General features: G+C 32.1%; 1 protein-coding gene across 1 annotated transcript in view; it reads left to right on the forward strand.

Annotated features, from left to right (window-relative positions):
* The first annotated feature begins 8,316 nt into the window (after positions 1-8,316).
* Positions 8,317-25,809, forward strand: part of LOC108914617 (A disintegrin and metalloproteinase with thrombospondin motifs 7-like) — a 32,127-nt gene continuing 14,634 nt past the window's right edge. Inside the window, exons 1-3 of the mRNA XM_018720463.1 lie at positions 8,317-8,508; positions 17,711-17,961; positions 24,994-25,111. Coding sequence (XP_018575979.1) covers positions 8,317-8,508; positions 17,711-17,961; positions 24,994-25,111 — 561 coding nt within the window. The remainder of the gene's footprint in view (positions 8,509-17,710; positions 17,962-24,993; positions 25,112-25,809) is intronic.

Here is a 25,809-nt window from a genome sequence, read left to right on the forward strand (position 1 = left end):
AATAATAATAATAATAATAATAATAATAATAATAATAATTTATTGATGTCAGAACATAAGATAAATGTTTACACAAGTCACAAAAGAAATATGACACCAAAAGTATCAGTCATTAAAAATAGATTTAAACTAAAGCACAGATATGTGAATAAATCATTAAAAAAAATACTACAAATAAATAATATAGATACAAAAAAGGCACTATTACAAAATACATAAAGAAATATATCACACATCACACACATTACATGGTATTCCTAGGGGACTAACAAGAGCAACAAAATCGTCATTAAAATAATCATCAAATGAGTAAAAAGCCTTTATGTACAAGAGACATTCTAAGATATAGACACTTGGTAGTGTAAGTATGCCATATTTCTTAAATTGTTATTTACAGTCCGCTCTATAGGGTAACCCAGCAATAATGCTATCAATTAATATACCAATAATTACTGAGGTAGATCTTCTCAACGCCCTTAAAAAACTTAAAAATAAAATGACATCTGGTACAGATTTTATACCTAGCTTTGTTGTGAAGGACTGTGGGCAGGTCTTAGTAGTTCCTTTGCTATTTATATTCAATCTCTCTTTATCTACAGCAACATATCCAGATGTATGGAAAGTAGCGCGCATATGTCCGGTATTAAAAAAAGGTGATCCATCTATAATATCTAATTATAGGCCTGTTTCAATTTTATGTAATTTTTCAAAACTATTTGAAATAATACTATATGAACATATTTACGCTAATACCAAAGATATTTTCTCCCAGAGTCAACATGGATTTGTAAATAAACGTTCTTGTGTGTCAAACTTGGCATGCATTTCTCAATACATATGTGAGAATATTGATCACCAAGGGCAAATTGATGTGTTATATATGGATTTTAGCAAAGCATTTGACCAGGTTGATCACTACGTGTTACTAGCTAAACTTGATAGTATTGGGTTATCAAATATTTTTGTTAATTTTATTAAATCGTACCTAACAGAGAGACAACAGTTTGTTAAGTGTGAGGGTTTCACTTCGTCAAAATTTAAAGTTACTTCTGGCGTTCCACAAGGTTCGAATTTAGGGCCCTTACTGTTTCTCTTGTTTGTTAATGATTTACCGAATAGTATATCTTGTAATAATCTTCTTTTTGCAGATGATTTAAAGATTTTTACAAGTATTGAGAATGAGGAAAATTGTAGATATTTGCAGAATCAAGCCAACTTAATTGGCAAATGGTGTAATTCAAATCGTTTAATGTTAAATATAAACAAATGTTATGTAGTATCATTTTCCAGGAAAAAACAAATTTATAATTATGATTATACACTTAATGATATTACAATCTCAAGAAGTGATTGCGTAAAAGATTTAGGCATCTTCTTTGACTCTAATCTTACCTTTGTTACTCAGGTTAATCATTTAGTTAGTGATGCCAATAGGACTTTAGGTTTTATATTAAGGAACTGCAAAGATTTTAGAAATATTAGCACCTTAAAAATTTTGTATTATACCTTGGTTAGGAGTAAACTTGAGTATGGATCAATTATTTGGTTCCCAATTTATCAGTGTCACATTGATAGTATAGAATCTGTTCAGAGGCGGTTTTTAAAATACATTTCTTTTAAGGAAGATGGCATCTATCCCGCCAGGGGTGTTGATAATCAAATATTATTGGACAGATTTGATACTATTTCTCTTAATCGGCGACGGATATGGTCAATTATATCATTTTTGTATAATTTAATCCATAATAACGTAAATTGTAGTAGTCTCCTTAGTAAGATACAATTTTTAGTTCCGCGTACTGGTTCAAGATATAACCAAACTTTTTACTGTGATAGGCCTAGAACTAATATTTTACTTAAAGCACCTATTTATAATGCATGTTATCATTTTAATAAAATCTGTAATTACTGTGATATTAATTTTTCATCACTAAATACAATAAAACACGTTGTTTACAATAACGAACAATTCTAGATATACCTAGTTAGTCAAATTTATTTATTTATTTTTTTCAACTTTTCTCTTATACAGAATAGATTTTGTCAAAATAAACTCAGTGGTTTTGTTATGATTATAAGTGTAACTGTTCTCTATTATTATTTTTCATTTGCTATGTATTTCCAGTAATTGGGTTTACCTGTTGGAAATAAATGACATTATTATTATTATAATGCGAATACATTTGCGTTGTAATTTAAAATTTGTATCTGCTTGGCAAGAATGACCCCAGTTCAAAATAGCATAGCATATATTTGAGTGAAAAAAACCATAATAGGCTGACAGCAATGTTTTTATCGAATCAGAATTAACAAGGCTTCTGATCAGGAACATCTTCTTAGATAGTTTTTTAGATAACTCGTCAATATGTCGCTTCCAATACATTTGGCGATCAATGTTCACTCCGAGAAATTTTACTTGCGATGCGCAATTGATGAACATCATGCACATAACGCAAAGTAAACAAAATAGATTGAGTTTTGTTTTGATTGAGATACATTTTATTTGCCAAACCACTGCTTAACGTTATTCTGTGTTGTTTGAACATTATTACGAAGGACACTGGCCTGACCTGCACTATTTAGGATCGTAGTATCATCTGCAAAGAGGATAAACTTGGAAATGCTATCACTATTTGGTAGATCGTTTATATAAATGAGAAACAGTACAGGCCCAAGGACAGATCCTTGTGGGACTCCGTGATTCATGGTTAAGGATGAAGATTTACTTCCATTAAAAGAGATAAATTGAGATCTATCACTCAGGTATGACTTAATAAGGGAGATACTATTTGGATCAAAGTTATAACGCGAAAGTTTTTGAATTAAAATGTTGTGGAATAGGGTTGTTCACTATAAAAACATACCATATACAAATTGTTGTTGAGTCAAAGATTTTATATAAAAGAACCTGCCTGTATAGTCAAATTTTAAATATATGACAAATTAGTGGTAGAAATCATTTATGAATGTTTACGTTACGTAAAAACTAGTCTGACGTCATAAGGGGCAATTGAACAAGAAGCTAGTAGCGATCGTATTGCATAATTTTGAAGAAGAAGAAAATATGTCAAAATTGTCCATCAAACCCTGCTGCTCTGTTTCCTGTGTTTTAAACAAAAGTGACACTAGTGACAGCAGTATATCGATTAAGAGTATTTGTGATAGTTATTGTGATAGTTATTATTAATTTCCTGATTGTAATGGATTCAACAAAATTTAAGTTGTGTTTTGTTCCACATTCCACATAGCCAATTGCATTATCTCCATAAGACTCCCGAACTGCACTACAAATTTCCATAAATAAATAGGTATTTTATATAAATTAATAAACACAATAAAATCATTCATTAAATATGTTGATCCTTACCTGACTGCTTTTATACCTCTGACTGCGCCAAGATTAAAACGCTTGTCTCTTTTTAAAAATTCAATTCATGATCATAAAAATATCAATTTTCGGTGAAATTTGCGAAGTAGCTTTTACAAATCTGGATTCGCACATTATGCTTCAATTATAAGGGAAGATATTAAATGATTATTACTAAATAATAATTTTACTTAATAAAGGAATTTGAAGATTAAGGAAATAACTCATAGTATTCTTCCAATTTTTTTCCTTTACGCAATCATTTACAAATAATTTCACTACAAGATGCCCCTTATGACGTCACAACAGTTATGAAATGTTAAAAAATCAGTTTCTCAATCTCTAATTGTGTATACACAGTAGTTAGTACGTGTAGAATTATATTATCTATTTTTTGAAATTTGGTCAACAACCCTAATGCGACGTCAGTGAATTTTTTCATACATAAGTATAGGAACATAATATATTTAATTAGCAGACGTATTAGGATGACCAAATTAGAAATCCATGGCTTGCTACGATTTTTCTCCAAGTGATTTTTTCATTAGTCATATACCTATGGTTTCATAAAAAACTTGACAACGCAGTATTGTTTTCGTTCCTTAAAAAGCCTAAAACTTAAATTAAAAAAATATATATTTAATTTGGTTTTCTAGGAGACCTTGGAATAAAATGAAACATATAGAACACACAAAGAATCAAATTAAAAGAAAAAATTAAAAGATTAGGTTTTTGTTAAATTACATGCCAGGTTAATATTTTCTATTTTATCTACACTAATTAATATACACTACTGAAAAAATTAAAAGAACAAAAAATTTTCATGAATATTTTAGTAATATTCAAAGTAAAAAATGGTCGTTTCGAGATAAACGAAAAAGCATTTTGAAGCTTTAAGTCTATAGTTTCAACATCTTTAGACAATTTTTTTTGAGGTATAGTTATCGAGCAGTCGAAATAGAAAATTTTCCAAAATTTTTTTTAGGCCTATCCATGGACTCTGAAAAACTTTTTCACATAAAACTAATACAGAGGTTACTTAGTTTATTTATTCAACATCAGCTTCAATTTGATTTATGAAAGTCTCCGTGCGACTTGATTGGCGGGATATAGATGGTTGAATGAAAAATGACACTTTTATCTTTAGTTATCGATATCTCCGCAATAAATTATTGCACAGTAAATCTAAAGACATTTTTTAAAACTTGAATAAATTCTCTACAAAGACCAGTCATCGTTTTCGAAGAATAACATTTTTTTTCATCCTGACATCAATTTGAAAAAAGTGCAAAAAATTTACTTTATAGTTTTTTAAAAAATCTACTGCTAATTTACAAATATTTATGAAAAGACTAATATTTATAGAATTTTTTACTGCTGAATGTACCCACAATAACCTTGTAAATTGGCAAGTTAATGCATCAAACCGTTTTTATGTTCCAAGTGATCAAAGTTTTGTAAAGAATTAAAGGCAAAATTTTTCTCGACTTTTCCTACAATTTTGCATTAGATATAGGTAGTTTCATTTAAAAAAAGAAAATTAAAAAAAAAATTTCAAAAATTTATAGAATTTTTTCTTTTAAGTTGCACAATTCAGCTTTTGCATACCAAAATTATACTAATTGTTTTTTTATTTATCTCGATAAGACCATTTTTCAAAACCTTTCTAAAATTACTAAAAGATTCATGAAAATTTTTTGTTCCTTTAATTTTTTAATGGCTCGACAGGAATTTTGAATCTGCATACGACAGGGTAAAAAAATACAGGGTGTTGTATTTAAGTTAACAGAGTTAACTGTTTGAAATTATCAAAATGTAACAGCAAAAATGAAACACTTATTAAATGTTTTAATTTGTTGGTATACCATAATGTACCTGTGCCCTTTACAGGTACCAAAAATCCACTTGACATCACTCTCCTGAAAAGAGTTACTAGCATCTTCGCGGACCCTTGCATCTGTCAAATTTTTTCTTTAAAAATTAATATCTCAAAATCTCCTAGGGATAGGAAATATTTAATAAAGTGACCCTTAAATTTCACGTAGAATACGAAAATACAATGTTGTCCCATTTAAAATAAAGAAGTCGACTTCCGGTATAACCGGAAGTACTGGAGAGTTCTAAATATTTAAGTTGTATTCGCCCCAGGGGCATTACCATGTTGCCATATTTTCAAATTTTTCGGGACAATACTTTCCTAGATATCGATCGACGCAGTTCCTGCTGGGACACCCTGTATATTATAATATAATAATTGTGAAGTAAAGTAATAATTTACTCCTCAAAACATTAAACATTTTATTCTAAAACGGTTAATTGGAGCTTCATCAAAAGACGCTTTGTTGCTTGTGACGAATCTATAACGTTTTGCTGATATACACCGTAGATTAACAACATAACAAGTTTTTAACTAATAATATTGTGGGAAGCAACTGGTCTGCGAGCAACATACTCCGTCTAACATTGAGTTTCACCCTTAATATCTATCTAGTCAACTGCTAAGATCATTCTTCAACAGTATCATCAGATCAATTCAATTTCGAACCTATTAGTTCACATCAATATGTTTTAAGGTAGATGACCGACGAACGATTTAGCTATTTGGATGTCCATCTGGTGCTATGGTCTGAATGTGATTGGGATATAACCTTCAAAGTATTTGTCGTATTTTAAATTTCATAGCTACTAAATTAGAATTTTTTACAAGGAAACCGCTAACTGCGGTTTGACATTTTCGCAACAAATAAAATTAGCCCGATTTGTACGAGTTTGTCAAACAAACAAATATATAGGCTTTCATCAAGTGAATGTTTCTGTTTTTGTCTAATTATTTTATGTCTCACACCAATTTGAGTACTTTCGCTCTTTAAGGAATGAATATTTGTATCTACTAGAGTTTGCAATCCCGCATTCCGCGTTACAGCGTTCCAGCAATTTCCCGCATGTCAATGAAACCTGCGGAATTCCCGCATTTGTGCGGTAATTCCCGCACGGGAAATTTTTGAATAGAACACGTCCGTTTAGCGACAGCGCATGGCGCGCGAGCGCCCCGTTTGGTTTGCACGCGCATCCCGTTTCCCTGTGATAGCATCGATCAATCGAGCAAAGGAAAAGATTAAAATCGGCAGATCTTTGCATCATTCAAACAAATTCCTTGATTCGTTTGTTTATTTTTGAGAAAAAAAGTGTTTACAAAGTGAAATTTTATATGTAACTAATAGTTTTGTCTCCTTGTATGTTACTTTAATTATACTATACTGCCCTACTTCGGAAAAAGACCGTATATGCAGTTTTGTGACAAATTGAGATAATTACGTCTTTGAAATCTATATCGTGTTATATACCCATCTATAAAAATCAAAAATATCGTTTTTGTTTCTTTAAATTTAAAGATTTGTACATTATAAATTTCTAATATTGTGTCACTTAGCAGACTTATGTACATGTATTTCATTAAGATGTACAAAGTATAAACGCCGCATGTGACCACATACGGCTTTCTCTCTAGCAGAAGCGTTGAAATACGATGTTTTTAACAAATTAAATTTGTATGTGTTTACATGCGTTGTTTTAAATTAAACAACAATTAAATATTATTTGCAACACAATATATTAAAAATTGTAAAATACCCTGTAAAAACATCCAAAATATCATGTATAGGATGTACATATTCTGGTTCTTCTATTAATTTCTGTTGAAAATGTAGCCAATACTGCACATACGGCATTTTTACCTAGCAAAATCTTAAAATTTATTAAGACAAAGCAACATTTTCGACGCAGTTTTTATTGAAATTGCAATGTTTTCTAACATTCTTCAAATACTTCAAATTACTAATTAAGGTAAGTTATTACCTTAAATAGTAAATGAATGACAGCCAAATGAAGTATGCCTAATGTCTCTTTGCAATTTTCTCTAAACTGTCATATTCCGAAGTAGGGTATAGTATATAGGTAGTATATTATCGATGTATCTAGCAAATATTTTTTTTAGAAATTGTTACTACGATTAAATTACTAACCTAACCTAAATGTTTATAAATTTAGTAATTTAACAGCAACAAGTACATTAAGTAATACATTACTGATGTGTTGATTTATGTTGATTCCTAGTTAATATACATAGTTTTTAATGTATATAATACTTATCTGTTGATTTTTAAATACCAAGAATTATTTATATTTCATTTGATTAAATATAAACACTCCAGAATAATAGCATTATTATTTTCATATATAAATATATTTTTAAATCTCTCGCGGGAATTACAGCGGGATCCCGCTGTAAAGGCGAATTTACCACAAATTTCCAGCTGGAAAAAAAGGACTGCGGGATTGCAAACCCTAGTATCTACTTGCAAAAATCGTTACTTTGTATCTACAATTAAAAAGTTACCTACTTAGTTGCTTAGTTAGTCATTAGTTCATTAATTAAAAAGTTTATTTCACTTGGTGTGAAAGTCATGCTTTCATAGTGTCTACAGATTAGTAGGTTACTCTTTGTTCGTAGATAAAATGCTTTGATTAATTTTGTAGGTTATATTTTTCTCCCACAATCATAAAACAAGTTCTTAGTTATATTTATGTATCTTTTTGTAACAACTTCCATTATCTTAATTTACATTCTAATAGTTTGTCTATTTACAGCAACACTCAACTCAATTTTAAAGCACCACTGACACGTCTTATAAAACTCCAACTTCGACCTTAAACTTCTTTTGAACAAAGTTTTAAAAAAGTTTAATATTAACTTCAATTAGTTAAATAATTTACAATTAGAAGTAGGTAATGTTAAGACTAACAAATTTTTCTATCATTATATGTAACAAATAGTACGCAAAAAAATACTTCCATATTGTATAAAATAACAATGTAAAATTGCCCTATCTTAATATCTACTTATCTTAATCTATCTTAATACTGACCCACCGGCACCGTATCCCATAAAAATGCCGTGCTTATTTTCATTCCACCACCAACGATGTGTTTACATACAAGCGTGTTGTGTCGTAGGTGAGCCCTGCCAGCTGTACTGCAGCGACGCCAACGAGACTGTAATAGTGCCCTGGGGAGACTACGCGATTGATGGGACACCGTGCAGCGTCGTCTCCAGAGACATCTGTATATCAGGTATATGCAAGGTAATGTATGCTTTAAGTAGGATGAAAAATTAAGCCGATGAAAGGTTTGGGGGTATTGAACAGAATTATTTATTAGAATGAGATTGTTCTAAAATGCAGGATGGTAACTAATAACTTTGTCGAAAGAAATTGTAATAAACACGTAAGTTACTTTTTTCATAGAATTCAAAAACGTTTGGTGGTTATTAGATGGATGAGTAACTTTGGTTAGGGGTAATATTTATTCGAAAGCTGCCTTTAGTTTTTACAAGCACATACAAGTCTGTTTTCTAAATTCTAAAAAAAGTTTAACTTTTTTCGCAATTTTTTGCTAGCCGTGAGCGCTTACACATTCGGAAACTGCGACATGCACTGTTATTAAATTTCATAAATTAAGAGAAAAATAGGGAATTGAATTGTTAGAACAATAAAATTTCCTAAAAATTAAATGTTAGACAAATTTCCAAAAAAGCTTGATATACTGATATTTGTGTATAACTTTCATTGAGTGGATGTTCGCCAAGAACATTATTATACCACATTAGCTGAAATTGAATTATTTTAAATAAAATTCATGAAACAGTGAAAAGTCCCCTAACAGAAAACTCAAACAATAACGATTATACAGTGTGGACCATTTTGGTGATGCATGTATTGGTTTCTTAAATGGAGAAAATTTTTGTCAGTTCTGTAGAGCTTGCAGACCTGTTCTAGCTCCTCAGGTTTTTGAGTTATTTTGAAAAATAGTAAATGTGGCGTTTTCGAAAATCGTTTGAAACTTTTTTATTTAGAAGAATTTTTAAATGTGTGGACATTTTTTCACAGCAAATTTTTCAGGTATTTCACTGTACATTCAAATCTCCATTGCGACATTTCGGTTGCGAGAAACCATCATTAACTTTATTTTTTCTTATGGGGGCCATATTGATTTTAAGCTGAGTAAATAAAGCATTTTTTTGGCTTCAACATCCTCAAAAATCAGTGTTTTAATATTTTGGCAACACTGCATAATTTTTCGGAACTATTATAGGGTAGTCCCAAATTTTTGTATTTTTTGTTTGTCATGGCATTGAGTGAAAAAATGATAGTAATGGCAACGTATTTACGAAGAAAAACCCCATTAGTAGCCTATAAATCTCCATGACGATAATAATATTTGCATTTGTTTAAAACTACTTGTCATTTTGAATTATTGTTAATCATAGAGTTAATTGTTAATAATTAGAGTGGCACTTGTTTCAAAATTGGCAAAATGGCTTTACGTTATGCCAATGAAGAAAAATATTGTTGCCCAGTTATTATTATCTCTTTTATAATTCTTAGCATGTAGCTTTTCAAAACTTCCAAAGATTGTCAAATTTGTTATTATAAATTTTTAAAAATACATTTCATTTGATGGTTTTCTGATTGTTTCATTCACATAATTCTATTTTAGTCTCAACGTACCTATGCACTTTCTGAACATGGATATAATCCCTGAAGCTCTAACATTCGTTGTTACAGTCTTATAACATATGTAGGTACTTGAAATCTTGTATCTAATATTTGAGTGCTAGTACCAGGAGAATTCATTATAACTTATAACTTCTAAGGATATGGACTATACAGCTCCTATAATACGTCGTTTTAGCAGGCCAATATGTTAAATGATAATGTCCAAAGGTCTGCTGTTTGAGTCGGCCCCACAAGTAAAAGTTCATAGTGATAAATCTGGACACCGTGAGGGCCATTAATATGGATCATGCTGGGCAATCCAGTTTAATGAAAAACGTTTGGAGCATATTTAGGTAATAGTTCCCGTTGCAAGCATCTTTAAAGAAGTAAGAAGTCTACAGAAGGAAATTCTACACAAAACATTTCTTTACTGGAAATATTGTCGCTTATATGGTATTGTAAAATTCTCGAGACTCCAATGTCGCAAACGTTGCGAAGCAACAATGCCACTTGTAGAGTGGATTCGTCCTAAAACATAGCTTTGTTGAGAATTTCTTTCCATATCTCCGATTGAGACATTTCACTTCGTCGCCTGCCTCTAAAGTGAGGTTGAAAACTCCTAAGTCTGAACGTCTCCGTGGTAGAATATTCATTCACTGACCGTAGAGCTAGCATAATAACGCATCTTCATTATCATAATTTTTCTTTTACTTCAGATTTTTCAACAGTTACGCTATTGTTGAAAATGTTTACATTATTTTCTGTAAAGATAACTGTGCCACGGCACAATTGAATATGTTTCGTTGAATTATTGTGTTGTTTGGCGATAAATATTAAGACCCTTACTGTAGCGCTATATTAGTTTAATTTTTTGTATGAAAAATTAGCATTTATACGATAATTACTGTTAGGATTTTTAGTCGAAGTGCAGCGACACAACAAATGAAGAATAAAATGTCATTTTCGTCACAACACAACATTTGAGTAAAGTGAAGTACTTAACGTCATGATATAAATAATTTAAAAGTCATTTAAACTCACAAACAAAATTTTCAATAAACAAATGTTTTGTCATGTCAATGTAAAGAAAAATATTCTTTATGACTAGACAGTAAGTAGATTGATATAACTTGCTTGTAGATATTGTATAAAATCGAGTTTAAAATAATTATATAAAATTATATATTTCCATTTCTCAATTATTATTTTTTACCCAATATGCATAAATAAATGCCAAAAGTTTCAACAGAATCTTGGCAACAGCTCACGAGTATGCTTTGTTTATTATTTGTAAGTTGCAGTCCTTGTCATGTATATAGGATTATTGATATACATTTAGAAAGTATGTGTGCTTGAGAATTAGAACAGAAAATAACAAAGTCAGGAAAAAAAGCTGCTGAAGAGAAGATTGTGAAGCTGCACATCGCTCGAAGGCATCAACTAATTGACATAGAGTACATTGCATAAAGCATACACTGCTCTTTTTTCAAAGAACTTTTACGTAGTTTAGATTATCTACAAACGAAATGATTCGTATGGAAAAGTTTAAATATGATTTAAAAATATCCATTTGTGTCATATAAACAAAATCAAATAAATAATTCGAGAATAATTAATTCACAGAATTTGATTTCGCATTGTAAAAATAATATATCTCAATAATACGAAATTAGCTGCATTTTTTCGTAGCGCCAGATTCTCCTTAATAAACAAAGTGTACCAATTTTGCTATAAGTTGCAACTCTATCATATTTTTTTTTTACTGAAAACTAAAAAATTATAAATAAAAATACCCACATTTTCAGTTCTTCCATATTTTTACACCCTGCTCACTTGGCATGGACATAATTTTTTGTAATAATCAAATGGAGTCCAATTTTGCTACAAATGGAAATTCTTTCATAATTTAATTTCGAACAATTTTTCCTAATGACACTTTTTGAAACAGTAAAAATGAAGGTAGTATATCTACTCCTATAACATTTTCAGACTTTTTTATTTTCTGGACACCCTGTATATGAAATGTTACCTTTCTCTATAATAATCTCAAAGCAATACTTTTTATCAAGTGACCCTTTTTCTGTAAAATGTAATATATTTTTTCCTTCTATTCACTATAATCGTGGACTTTTTATATAGTGTAGGGTCTAAGTGTTAATCCCTACACTATAGAAAGAAAGAACACTATGAAAGTGTTACTTTGATGGCATGTATTATTAAAAGAAAATGATGCGTAAATCAATACGATTGGAGTGAAAACATTCAATTCTCACACTGCATAAAGTAATAATGAAAATATTCGACTCTGCCTTCGTTAAACGTGTCTCTGTGTTTTTAAATGTTTGTTTCGAGTCCCATTATGCGAGTAAATAAGGGGGTCGCATCAAAATTTCACCCAGTACATTAAAACCCACCGACGATCCATTTCAGCGCCTTTAAAAAGTCATAGTAACTGCCTAATCACTTTTACATTCGCTCTTTAATAACCATTTTCGACTGTAGCGAGTAAAGCCTGCTAATTGTTTTGGAACCGGTTGTTTAGAAGGACAGAGGGGAGAGAGAAAGTAAAAATGATATTATAAAGGGGATAATAACAAAATCGATAATTACGGGCGCGCAGCATTAATATTAATTAAGTGTATCTTTAACGCCTTTGAGAAAAATATTACCTGGATAAATTGACAAACGTCAGGCCCAGGTGTTGCCTGAAACTTGGGGTCTGAGGCGGTCTTTAAAGAATTTATTAAATTAAATATAAAATTAAATCAAGTTTTAAAGTTTTTTTCTTAAGCACAAAAAGCTGGTTAATAGCAAGTCCAACCGATCGTGAAAGTACAGGGTGATCCGGGGTAATCTAAAATACTGAAGGCGCCTCCTCAGGTGATTTTATGTGGAAAAGAGTTTTCGTAAATAGTATATTTTCTGAGACTGTTACAATTTTTGAAAAATGTAACAGTTCATAGGTAAAATCTTTGAATAATGCGATTCTATATATTATGCCGTCATAAAAGTTTCTATATCTGAGGTGAATTTGTTTAAAAAATAAAGTCTTTATTTATGTTCCAAATTAATTTCGTCGCCTTCAAAGTTATCCCCGCCCGATATAATGCACTTATGCCAACGTTTTTTCCAACTCTCGAAACGGTCAGAAAAGTCCTTTTCAGGTATGGCCTTCAATGTGTTCATCGATTCGGCTTTTATTTCTTCGATCGAATCAAAACGGTGACCACGGAATGGTCTCTTGAGTTTAGGGAATAGGGAATTTTTGAATGACTAGCGTAGTTTTTTCGGTCTTGGTTCACCTTTTGCACGATATTCACTCGATTGATCCGGGTAGAAAGGGTAGATCCAAGTCTCGTCGCCAGTAATGATGCGTTTCATGACGTCTTGGTAGTCAGAGTTCACGGATGTCAACGCGACGCTGTTTTTTCAAAAAGTTGATCGTTTTTTATTTACCGAACCTTTTGAAATGCCAACAACTGCAGCAAGATCTCTTATTGTTAATCGATGGTTTTCGAGTATAAGATCTTTGATTTGATTAACGTGTTGTTCATCAGTTGACGTTGTTGGTCATCCGGGACGCTCTTCTGCCTTCTTTAATCACTTTTAAACATTTTTTAGCGACATAGCCTCAAAATTTAATGCTTATTCTTTGCTCAACAGAAGCAGATATAGTGAAAATCGATAAACTTACTTTCGTATGTTTACAAAACACGAGTAGCTCTGCAGCAGTTGAATATATTGACTCTGCATAGATATCAAGAATAAAAAGTAACTGTTAATATTTCCTCTATAAAAAGAAATTTGTGATTTCTTTCCATAAACGCTCTGTATTCCTTTTCCTTTAGTTTCACAAAAGCGTATATTTCTCATATAGGAACGACATATGACCTTTCGTTCCGGTCTTGCCGCAACCTTTATTCGGACGCACCGAATTCTCCACATTTTTCTGCCTGACCCTCTCTGAAATAAACAGCGACATATTTATGTGTCCCATCTTCACAGGGCCCCTAAAACGCCAAGCAAATGGCTCCACCACCGGCTAAGAATTTATGAATAGTGTCACAGCTACACCTTTGAACGGTTCGACAAATACAGGATACCACCTAACGAATGTTACATACTTCGAGGGTATAATCTAGAACCCAAATGGTGTCGATTTAAGCAAACTTGTTTAAACAAAAAAGTTACAGGGTGTTAAATTTCTTGTTTTCTCCTTAACTCAGAACCCAGTTTACCGATTTGAGCAAAATTTGCTGTTGCTTAGTTTCTCTTCATTTTACTACAACTCTTGGCGAATATTCTCCTATAACTTTTTGGTACGTTTAAATTTTTACACGCAACTCTCAGAAGTAGGCAGTGAATTATATTCTACACAAAAAAATGTTTACCTATCAAAAGTCGAAATCGGTTTTGAAGATATTGCAGAAATTATTTTAACACATACCCCATATTTTTTGGAAATAACAAGACAATTTCGATAAGTCACTGTCAAGTTTGTATTTTGCAAAAATTTGTTTCTAAAAATGCCTGGTCACAATGAATTGACGAATTATGAAATGAGAGACATGCTAGTGTTATTTGTACATGAACATTTTATTGGACGCTCTGCTAGAATATATGAAAAACTTTATCCGAATCGCAGACAGCCTTCTCATAAATTGTTTGCTTCTTTATTCACCAGATTAGGAGAAAGTGGAAACTTTCGGTCTAATTAACGAATGGAACGTAAGGTCAAAGAAGGGTACAAGACGAAGAACAAATTCTAGAAGAGTAGAAGAAAATCCCGTAATTTTATTCATCGTTTGTCAGCAGTCGCAGAAATTGGCCGCAAAACCGCTTCAACCATACTCCGCACGCAGCAGTTAAAATATTTCCATTTTCACCCTGTACAAAATTTGCTTGAAGCAAACCGCCCCCTGGGATTAATATTTTGCGAACGATTTCTCCAGTTACATAACAGGAATCACACTTTCTCTGGAGAATTGCCTCTACAGATGAAGCTGTTTTTACCCGTAGAGGTGTTTGGAAAAACTCTAAAATCCACACGCAATAAAAGAGCATCACTTCCAACACGAATTTTCAGTTAACGTCTGGTGCGGGATTATAGGAAATTTTATTATGGGGCCTATCGCTCTACCTGTAAAGTTGAACAGCCAAAATTATTTGGAATTCCTTCGGCAAGAACTTTCTGGGGCTCTCGAAGAAGTACCCATTAATACTAAACGACAAATGTGGCTCATGCACCATGGTGCTACAGCCATTTGGTGAGAGATCATTTAAATAAAGCATTTCCAAACCGTTGGGTTGATCGAGGTAGTCCTTGGCCTTCTCTCTGTCCGGATTTAATCCTTTAGACTTTTACTCTTGGGGTCATTTGAAAGGAATTGTTTACAACTCTATAACACCTAATACGGGAAAAGAACTTAGGAATAGAATAAAAGACGCTGTATGTCAAGTTAGACGAACATATATTTCGTTTCCCATTCCCAATAGTTTCATAAAGCGTTTAAGGAAATGCGTAGAAGAGAATGGACCACACTTTAACACCCTGTAACTTTTTTGCGACATTTTTCGTTTATGCAAGTTTAGTTAAATCGATACCATTTGGGTTCTAGATTATACCCATGAAATATGTAACATTCGTTAGGTGACACCATATATACATGAAATTTAAGATGCTTGAATTAAATATCGTCATTTTAATGAAAAACTAGTCCATTGTTTTCTACTTTAAAATATAAGGGTGTGTAGAATCATTATTTGTCAAAATGCAAGCAGATAAAGATTTCATTTTCTCTTTATCTTAATCTTTAGGATAAAATACCTTAATTTTCAAGAAATTGTCAATAAAACGATTACAGTTTAAAGAAAAATAAGAGCAAATTCAAATATCTAATAGTAAAGTACCTACATTCAATTATAATTAAAATTTATACAGTCTTATTAAAAAAATATGCCAATAACTGGTGCTGGTAGAACAACGTTTTTTTCTACGGACCATGATTTCTGTGTACGATTTTTTTAATCAAATTTTAAATACGTATTTTCCAAAAAAAGTGTAATGCATTGCAATTTGGTACAGGTAATTGTTTGAGGATACGTTAGTTAGTGTTATTAGTTCTTGACCATTTTTAGTTCTTGCTAGCTCCAGTCTTACCCAATGACATTTTAAGATATAACTAGTGCCGCCACTATGTGGACGACAGCAAATTTTAAGTGATTATATTGTTATCTACCGGCTGTATGCCCTGAGTAGTATTGAATTGTAATTGTAATAATATTGCTGGTATAATTCAATACGGCTCGGTCCGTAGAGTAGTATTTGTTTCCAGCAATATCATGACTTACGTATCACAATGTATAATTTCAATCCGCTGAAATCGGAGGAAACGAATCATTTTCCAAGAAAACGCGATTGACCTTCTGAAATCCGTAAGGGTCATTGGGCCATATTTTAGAAATGACCACCTTGAAGATGAACCGATTTGTATCAAGTTACCTTAATACAGGTTTGCTTCCTTAAAAAGCTATGTACAAAATAATATTTTGAAACCCGGTAACCCTTCAGGAAAGCAAAATTATATTAAGGTAACTTGATCTAATTCGGTTTATTTCTATCCAAGGAAGCCATGCTTGAAGTTATCCTTTCGATCCGGACATCCTCTATATTAAGGAGCAGAAACTGGTTACCCTCGAGACAGTCAACTGCGTTTTTATTAAAAACTGTAAATTGGAATTTTATAATATAAAAATCTAACTCTAAAACGTCTTGTAACATGTCATTTGTGCGTCTTTCCAAAACATCATGTACAACAATTAATAATAATACTGTCAAACTGTTTCAGAATAGAATACTTACTTTCAAAAGTATCCTTGATTTCTTGAGGCATGTGACAATATGCCAATTAAGTGATTGTCACAAGAATTAAAAGAAAATGGTTTTGGAAATGATCTCGTTGCGAGGTTTTAAATTCCTAGACATATGCATTGTGGACATTATTTATCCCATTTCTTGTAATCACAATTGTTTCTGTAACTAACATATCAGTTATAAATCTAAATTTTTGAGAATTTTGTTGTAATAAATCTTTATAAAATTTAAACCGTAAAGGATAATAGCTTGCACACGCAATACATTGATAGAAACACATTTAAGCATAATGTATTATGTGTTAATCTGGACACTCCGGGCACTTGTCAAACGATTTGCCTGCTGGGATAAGTATAAGGGGACTTTATTCCACAACATTTAAAGCGAGAAGCTGCTAATACATTTTGTCATGCTTCGCCATAAATTAGAAATTTATTCATTCTGCATTGCTTTATAATCATTTCGAACACTTGTAAAACTGATACAATAAACCACGGTAATATGAACGTTATGGAAACTGGAGTAATACTGAATAAATAGGCATTTGTCAAATCAAATAGGCTGAAAATTTTCTGGAGAATCACCTGCAAAAAACTGATGATACATTTTAATAAACAGACTATAAGCGACAGTAAATAGTTTGTTATAATTTTTTAGCTGGAGTCGATTCTATTTTTAATATCGTACAATATGTCCCCAACATTTTTTTATGTGAATCAATCATCTTGTTTTTACAATGAGAAAATGAGGTTGTCGACGACTTCGATAATTATCTCCTCAAAATTTATTTTTACGGTAAAAACATGACTTTCACCATTTTTAAATTTTTCTGATTTAATAGTATAAATTGCAGGAAATAGTTTTAGAATAGGTTTTCTTTATAAAAGCACTTATATCGCATATTTCTAATTTCAGAAGGTCGGCTGCGACTGGGTAGTAGACTCCACCGCGAAGGAGGATGACTGCGGCATCTGCCAGGGGGACGGCACCAAATGCGATAAGAAGTGGGGAGAGTACAACAAGCAAAGCCGGTCGCCCGGGTACAGGGAAATCGTCGTGATACCTCAGGGTGCTCGTAATATCCGAATCGAGGAGAAAGGCTATTCGGAGAACTATATCAGCATCGGCAGCGCCCTGTCCAGGAGGTTTTATCTGAACGGGAAGAGGTGAGTTCGCATATGGTGGCGACAATCTCGGGTAGGACAACTATACAAGTGTTTTTTTGTTTTTTTAAATACGTAAAAATTTGAACGATCCAACCAACTAAAATAATAATTAATCGCAAAATTAAGTAGTTTTAAATAGTACAATCTTTTAAACCAAAGAAGAAACAATTTTGTGTATTTAATTTTTGTATCCTTAGACAGAGGCATCAATTTTGATGAAAAGATAAATAATCAATTCTATCTGATTTAATAATCTTAGAACCACTTACTGTATTTACAGAGCGTACTCTAAAACATAAGTGAAGCAATACCAACTGCACTTTTATACAAATTATCTGATTCGTATCAAATTTAACATCCAGGTGTAAAAGGGCATGCTGGTTTGAAGAGGGTAATTGCATTGCCGCTATATTGCCACTTTTCCAGATGTAACAGGAACAGTATCTTGTGTATCTAGTAGTAAAAGCAATATGTTTTTACCTGAAACAGCCAACAATATTAATTAACTAATATGAACTAAGAAATTTTTATTAATGCATAGGCATTTCTTCATTACAGTCTAGTTGCTTATGAAATCATTTCCTTGACAATCATTGCTTATTTATTGTGATAAAAGTCAAATTCGTTTTAAGTGCTAAAATAATATTACAAATTATTTAAAATAGACAGTGGTGATGATGTTCAGGTGTCCGGGACACCACCATAGTAAGTGGCAGCTACAAAAAATGCGACTTTAAATTTATTACTAAACAAATCTAGGGAAAAGTACGAATTCGATTATAAACGACTTCCCGATCCGAAAATGTTACGATTGCATATTTTTTCGATGTATCTACAAAGTTGAAGGCATCAACATTGTGGTCAAATTCTCAATGTTGAGAGCAACAGACAGCAAGGACGATATTGATATATAAAAATATTTGAAATTACTTGTTTTCCTTAAACGTCAAAGTGACAACTATAAACTAAAGAAGTAAAAGTTTTGTCAAATAAACAACATGAGATGTTTGTTACTCAATCACCAGATAGTACATACTTAATAAAATGGATTAGATGCGTTTAGAAGTTTCAAAATATGTACAAACCCTACATGCTATGCTCGACAGGGAACGTTCTATCCAAATATGTAAAAATATATACGGTGTTCCATTTAACTTAACAAAGTTAACATCTGCGGCCATTTTGTTTGACCTCATTTGTTTTTCTACTATCATTTTCGAAAAATTCATAAAAACTCGTGCAACTTTTATATTTCACATTTTTTTATAACTCTCAAAACAAAAAAGTTAAAGGGATGGTCAAAATATAGTGAATCACAACTTATCCAAAAAAATTTGGGAATAAATGCGAATGAGAAATGGAGTCAATATTGTAAAAAAAATTGTAAAAGCCTTATAGTTTCCGAGAAAAAAATTAGTTACAGTACTTTCAACCATTACATAGCTGGACAACTGTAGTCTCTAGCGTCATTCGCAATACGCGTGGAGAGCCACGTGGCCTCAGCGATTGCGAATACTGAAATCCGACTGTTTACAATACTTTTTTAGTAGTTAGTGTCAAAAATGACTTGCGTGTATATCAACTCGGAGTTGATGGATATCGTTTTAATTTATGGTGAAGCAAGACAATATTTGTACTATGGTGAAGCATTTGTGTGAAGCAAGACGGCATTTGTGTTAGTTCGTAGAAACTGAATAAGAACGGACCCAAATGTCCACACGTCGGTGAACAAAATTTTGAACAGCTGTTGTATGTCAAAATTAGTTTATTATTTAAAACCACAAATTTTATTAATTAATAATAGCGGCAAAAGCAGTTGAATTTGCTCAATAAAATAGGTGCTAAAAAATTCTATTTATTTCTTTCCTTGCGAAATTCTTTCAAGTTTTTGTCCGTTTTTGTCACACTTTGCCGCCATGCCGGTCGCATTGTGCTAGGTCAGGTTTTACAGTGGGCCAGTTTCCAGTGCCGTGCAGAAGTGTATTTTTAAATCATTTTCGAACTGCCCTTTTTGATTTTTTCTTTACAAAATTGTATTCGTAGGAGTCCCCTGTACATCCAAATTTTTTTTTCGATAAGTTCTGAGTCATCCTGTATGTAATTAACTAATAATACTGTCGCCGACTTTTCATATAAAGTTCAGACAATGGTTGTATAAACTGCAACATAAATAAATATAAACAAATAATATAATAAACGTTTAATAGTGAAATATGTCCAATAAATGTTATATTTACTAAATAATGCATTTTTGATATGAGTAAAAAACGATATGGGAAAACTACCTAGCCTAGACCGGAAATGTAAATTTCCCGTACTGTTTGCTGATGGTTGCTTAGCAACGAACTAAAATACTAGAATACGGTATTTTGGAGTCTGAAAAAGTACACATTTTCGAGAGATTTCAGATTTCTCTAATAAAAACAGAACATCATTTAAAACAACAATTTGTATAACAAAGGTAAAATTTTAAAACGTCAGTCGAGATGAATACTTTTCTCATTTTCATGTTTATTATTATAGATAAATCCATTAACCACTGTATGACTGATTGTGAGACAGCAATATAAAAAAAGAATCAACAAAAACATATATGGTGTTTTAAGAAAATGTAATATTAAATGATTTGCCTATGATATCAAATATAGTGCTACATACTTTCCATTTCATCAAATGTAACTAATAGTATAAATACTATCAAGTCTGTAGTTCCTAAAAGAGTATCTTTATTATGCAACGTGACTGAAACTTAAAACTTCTAGCTTTTAAATTTGCTTTATATAGGGAGACACAAAATATTAGAGAAAGTAATATTTATCTTAAAGAGAAAAACAGGTAGGTAAATATAAACATCAGAGCTATATAATTTTCTTATTAATAGAAAGAAGGAATCCCTTATTTTAAAAAGTAAATGGTTATGTCAAAAACCTTTATTTTCTCCAAATTCAGTTCTTTGTCGCTACCACCCGCAGACAGGACCCGTTCCTATAAATTATTTCGCGACTAAAAGTTGGAAATAAATGGCGACAGAGAACACGTGAAATTTACTTACGTTTTACGTGGGTTTTATTATCGCCTAATTCTATTCGTTCTATGCAGTTTTAAACAAGCAATTTGTAGTTTTCATTGGTGCAACTGGTGCTGCACAAAGTTTATAATTAAGCGCCAGTACGAGTCAATACGAATTCAAATTAGTATGGGGATGTTTACTTGGATTCAACGACATTCATTACGCTGCAACGAAAAAGTTTCGCGTTCAATATTTTGAAGCGAACCGACAGAGAAACCACATATTTGTAATATTTCACGTGATAAAAAGCGTTTTGTTAATAATGTCTTGTACGGATTTAAGAACCAACATTCTGCGAGAATATTTGTAAAATGTTTAAAAGTAAGACTAGTTGTGTCTGTAAAAGATGAGGATATGTTATTGAATAATCAATTTGTTTTGAGCTTGAAACTCATTGATCAGATAACGAATATTAGTGCAAAACAATGTGAAAAACCATAGCATTGTAATAGACAACATACCAAAAGAATATAACTCAGACGGTTGAAAACCACCTACAAACCAGGGTCTCACTTACCCCTTTAAGTCACACATTTTTCTATTAAATATTTTTGCCTGAATTTTCTTACCACTTGTTTTTGGAGTCGCTGATTACGAATCTGAAATCTGAATCAGAAAATTCCTGATTAAAAGATGGCGGATGTAAAAATCAGAAAACATTTAAAATTTGAAGATTACTAATTACTTACTGATTACCGAAACTTGACAATATCATACGTTTAAAAGGGACATATAAGACGCACAAAAATAGTAAGACTTTAGAGCTAAAAATATAAATTTGATCATTCAAGTAGCAAGTAGCAAGTAGTTTACACAATTATGAAATGCGAGCCGCAACAAATGTCATTCAGAAGCGTAGGAAATCGCGTTGACCAAGGATCCCAAAATGTACGCCTGTTCTTGGGTTACGAAAATAGTAGTTTATTGCAAATCGTTTTTCACTAATTGCAATTTAGAGAAATAAAATTTGTTTAAAGTCTAATCTTGATTATTTACGGTGGAACCGTGCTGCAGAATCGTTAATTATAGACATATTTTTCGCAGTGTTTATTTCTCGAGATATTTGAAAGTTTCAAGTTAAAAAATACACCCGGTATGAGTAAAACAATAAATTTGACAATAATTAAAACCTATAAAACATAATTGGAAATTATATAAAATTTTAGCAAATAACAAGTAATATGCAAAATAGTGTATGAATATTTTGCTGTCATTATATATTTTCCTTGGTTTTGTGTATATTACATAACTAATTTGAATCTACTATTGTCTGTGCAAAGAACGCAAACTGATTGTTAGTGTAGCGGAAGTGTCTCTTTTTCAAATTCTGAAACTGGTTTTATACAAATATTTTTTTGTATGAGAAATAGATAAGTACTGTATTCGTATGAGAAATAGTAAATCTTGTTTAAATCTTACATAAAGTAAAATCCATTTTAGGCTTCATTCATTCTCTCGTAAATTTTAGAGAGACATGTGTATATGCTTGTTAAAAATAAATTTTATCTCGAAAATACTAAATGTGTACATTAATACAGGGTGGCCAAATGAAAACGAACCAGAGTCATTTTCAGGAACTGCGTCAAGATTGTAGAAAAACGCTCAGACCCGTCGATTTTAGATTAAAGGGGGCATTCTTTGCTGGTATTTTTGACTCCGCCACTTTCACCCCCCAAGCAAGGGTAAGCATCACCCCAAAATATTTAAGTGGCATTGGGGGTTGAGTAATGTTTCTTCTGAAAGCTCTTACAATTCTCTTTACAACAGACTTTAAATTTTATAATTCCGCCCAATTTTGATTTTAAAGTTGTAACTTATGTACAAACAATTAGTAACGGTAAAAATGTCAGTCATTCGAGTTATAAATTTAGTATTTCTTGCGTTACATTGGTTTTTGGCGATTTGTTATCACTTACGTAAAAAAACACAATTGTAAAAAACAGAAATGAATGCTATACACACAATGAACATAAAATTAGTGGATTCCAAATTATTTTCTAGTATTATTTGGAAGCGTTGGTTGTTATTTAATTGTGATTTTGTAAATTAAACACGATGGTTTATTCCATTGCTTAAAGGGTAGATATAATTTCGCTTTACTTTATGAACAATAAATATGCGAATAGAACAGCTCAGCTATTTAATGAACAACATCAAGATCGACATGTCAGGAGGAAGTATGTTCTAGAGTTAGTAAAAAATTTCAAGAGACAGGGAACGTAGCCAATAAAAATCGAGAAATTGAAAAACCTATAGTTAATGAAGCTAGAAGCTAGTGAAGTTGCAGTTTTGGGACAACTTCATCTTGATCCTACATTAAGTACGATGCAGCTGGCATCTGTGTCTGGGATCAATCGAACTAGCATACAAACCATTAGGAAGAAAAATAAATTCCATCCATACAAAATACATTTAGTCCAGGAACTTCATGCGGATAATTATGACCGCCGTTTGCAATTTTGCGAAATAATGAGTGAGCGAGCAGGAGAGCTATTTTTCTGATGAATGCAGTTTTTTCTTGAACGGGACGGTAAATTGTCACAATTGCCGCTATTGGTCCTATTCAAACCCAAGAGTTTTTCACGAGGTGCATCACAGCAACCGGAAAAATTAAATGTATGGGCTGGAATTTTCGGTGACCGGCTGGTGGCTCCTTTTTTTCTACCTGGTAATTTGACTGGCCGAATGTATTTGCAATTAGTGGAAGACGCTATTGACCCTGCCTTGACTGGTATTATTGAAAATGTTCCAGAGTATGATGAAGATCATTTGAACAGGACGGTACTCCTCCGCATTATGCGTTAATTGTCCGTCAGTATTTGGACCAACGTTTTCTACGAAATTGGATTGGGAGAAGCGGCAGCATTGAGTGGCCTCCACGATCACCGGATTTATCGCCCCTTGATTTCTTTTTGTGGGGATACCTAAAAAGTAAAATCTATAAAACACAGCCAGCGTCGCTGGAAGATTTGCGTGAAAGAATCGTCGACGAATGCCGTCGAATCACTCCGGAAATGCTTCGGAATGTGCGCGAACGTTTCGAACAAAATCTTTATTCTTGTATGGGAGCGGGCGGTCATCAGTTTGAACATTTAATCAACTAAGTAGTAAGTAAGCAACTAAACATAATTTAAATTTTAAAACGTAATTTTGTTTCAAAGTATTGGGCGGAATTATAAAATTTAAAGTCTGTTGTAAAGAGAATTGTAAGAGCTTTCAAAAAGAATATTACTCAAATTACTTAAATATTTTGGGGTGATGCTTACCCTTGCTTGGGGGTGAAAGTGGCGGAGTCAAAAATAGCAGCAAAGAATGCCCCCCTTTAATCTAAAACGACGGGTCCGAGCGTTTTTCTACAATCTTGACGCAGTTCCTGAAAATGGCTCTGTTTCATTTTCATTTGGCCATGTATATTTATATCATTGTTTGTAATGTTATATGAATGAATCTCATAAGGCAAACATATGCAGCTGTTCTGTAGCTTTTGAATAATATTGTTATATGTTTAAGTAATGGACCAACATGGATAAATATTTTTTTGCCTCGAAAACTAACTGCTGTAAAACAAGTGAAAAATATGGAGAGACACGCTGTACTTTATTCCATTTATATGGCCGTTCGATTTATATAAATTTTTAAAAACCACTATATTTTTTGATGTATCGTAAAATCTCACCATCAAATATTTTATCACAAATATGTTTTTTCGTTATATTCTACTGTCTGTTTCTCTGTTAAACGAGATACAGGGGTATTTTCCCAAAAAAAACTCACTTGATGTATATAATATTGAGATTGAGCTAATGTCAGATCTATTGTACTACAACTACAATCGATCTTGCCGAAACAATAGCCTCGAGCTACCTATTCACACCAACAAAACTACGGGCATTCCATCCAACATTCCTATTCTGGCGAATTAACATCTCGTTTAATCGATCCCCACTTCCGCTTACTTTCAGGCACATCACCCTGCCGGGAGAGTACACAGTTGCGGGCACGCAAGCCCTCTACGAGAGAGACAATCACCTGGAGAAGATCCGTATCCCGGGGCCTGTGCTGGAACCCATAGTTCTCTATGTGAGTATAACAAGAGAGTCATGGCACATGCCTATACATACAGGGTGTTTTCAAAAGAAGTAGCATAAATGGTACAGGTAAAAAGAACACAAATGACCTTAGTAAAATGTTAAGCCCCTCAGTTTTCATAAAAAATATGGAGTAGTGGCTGTAATTTGAAAACCAAAAAAGGTATAATAGTCAAATTTTACACACATTTTCTACTAATGCATGTGCAACATTTTTTCAAAAATTTCTGTTCCTTGGAGGAGGTTGAAATAAGGATCCACTTAAGTAATTTTTTGCTACAACTTTTTTGTTTGAAAAATTGAATATTCAAAAATTCGTATCAGAAAGCCTGGTTTATTTTAAAACTTTGACCTCTCTCTCACTATTTTGCTTTAAATCTAACCATTTATTAACAAAAAAATTAAATTCATTATTATTCGTATTACAACTTGCACGATTCCAGAGTTACTTAAATGTTAATAATAATTTTTAACGAAGAGTACAATAATGTCCTTTCTTCATTATTTAAATACGAGAAAGAAAGACTAAAGCATGAAAAGTTAAAAAAGGGGTCCTCTTGGGTGTGGAGTAAAATGAACTATTTTATTACATACTGGTCATTCACTTAAAACTTTTATTCGTTATAAACCAAATATATGATTATTTAAACTAGTAATTAATTTTGAAATATATTAATTCTATAAAATATT

Source organism: Anoplophora glabripennis, unplaced genomic scaffold, assembly GCF_000390285.2.
Source record: "Anoplophora glabripennis isolate ALB-LARVAE unplaced genomic scaffold, Agla_2.0 scaffold887, whole genome shotgun sequence".
NCBI classification, from domain to species: Eukaryota; Metazoa; Arthropoda; class Insecta; order Coleoptera; family Cerambycidae; genus Anoplophora; species Anoplophora glabripennis.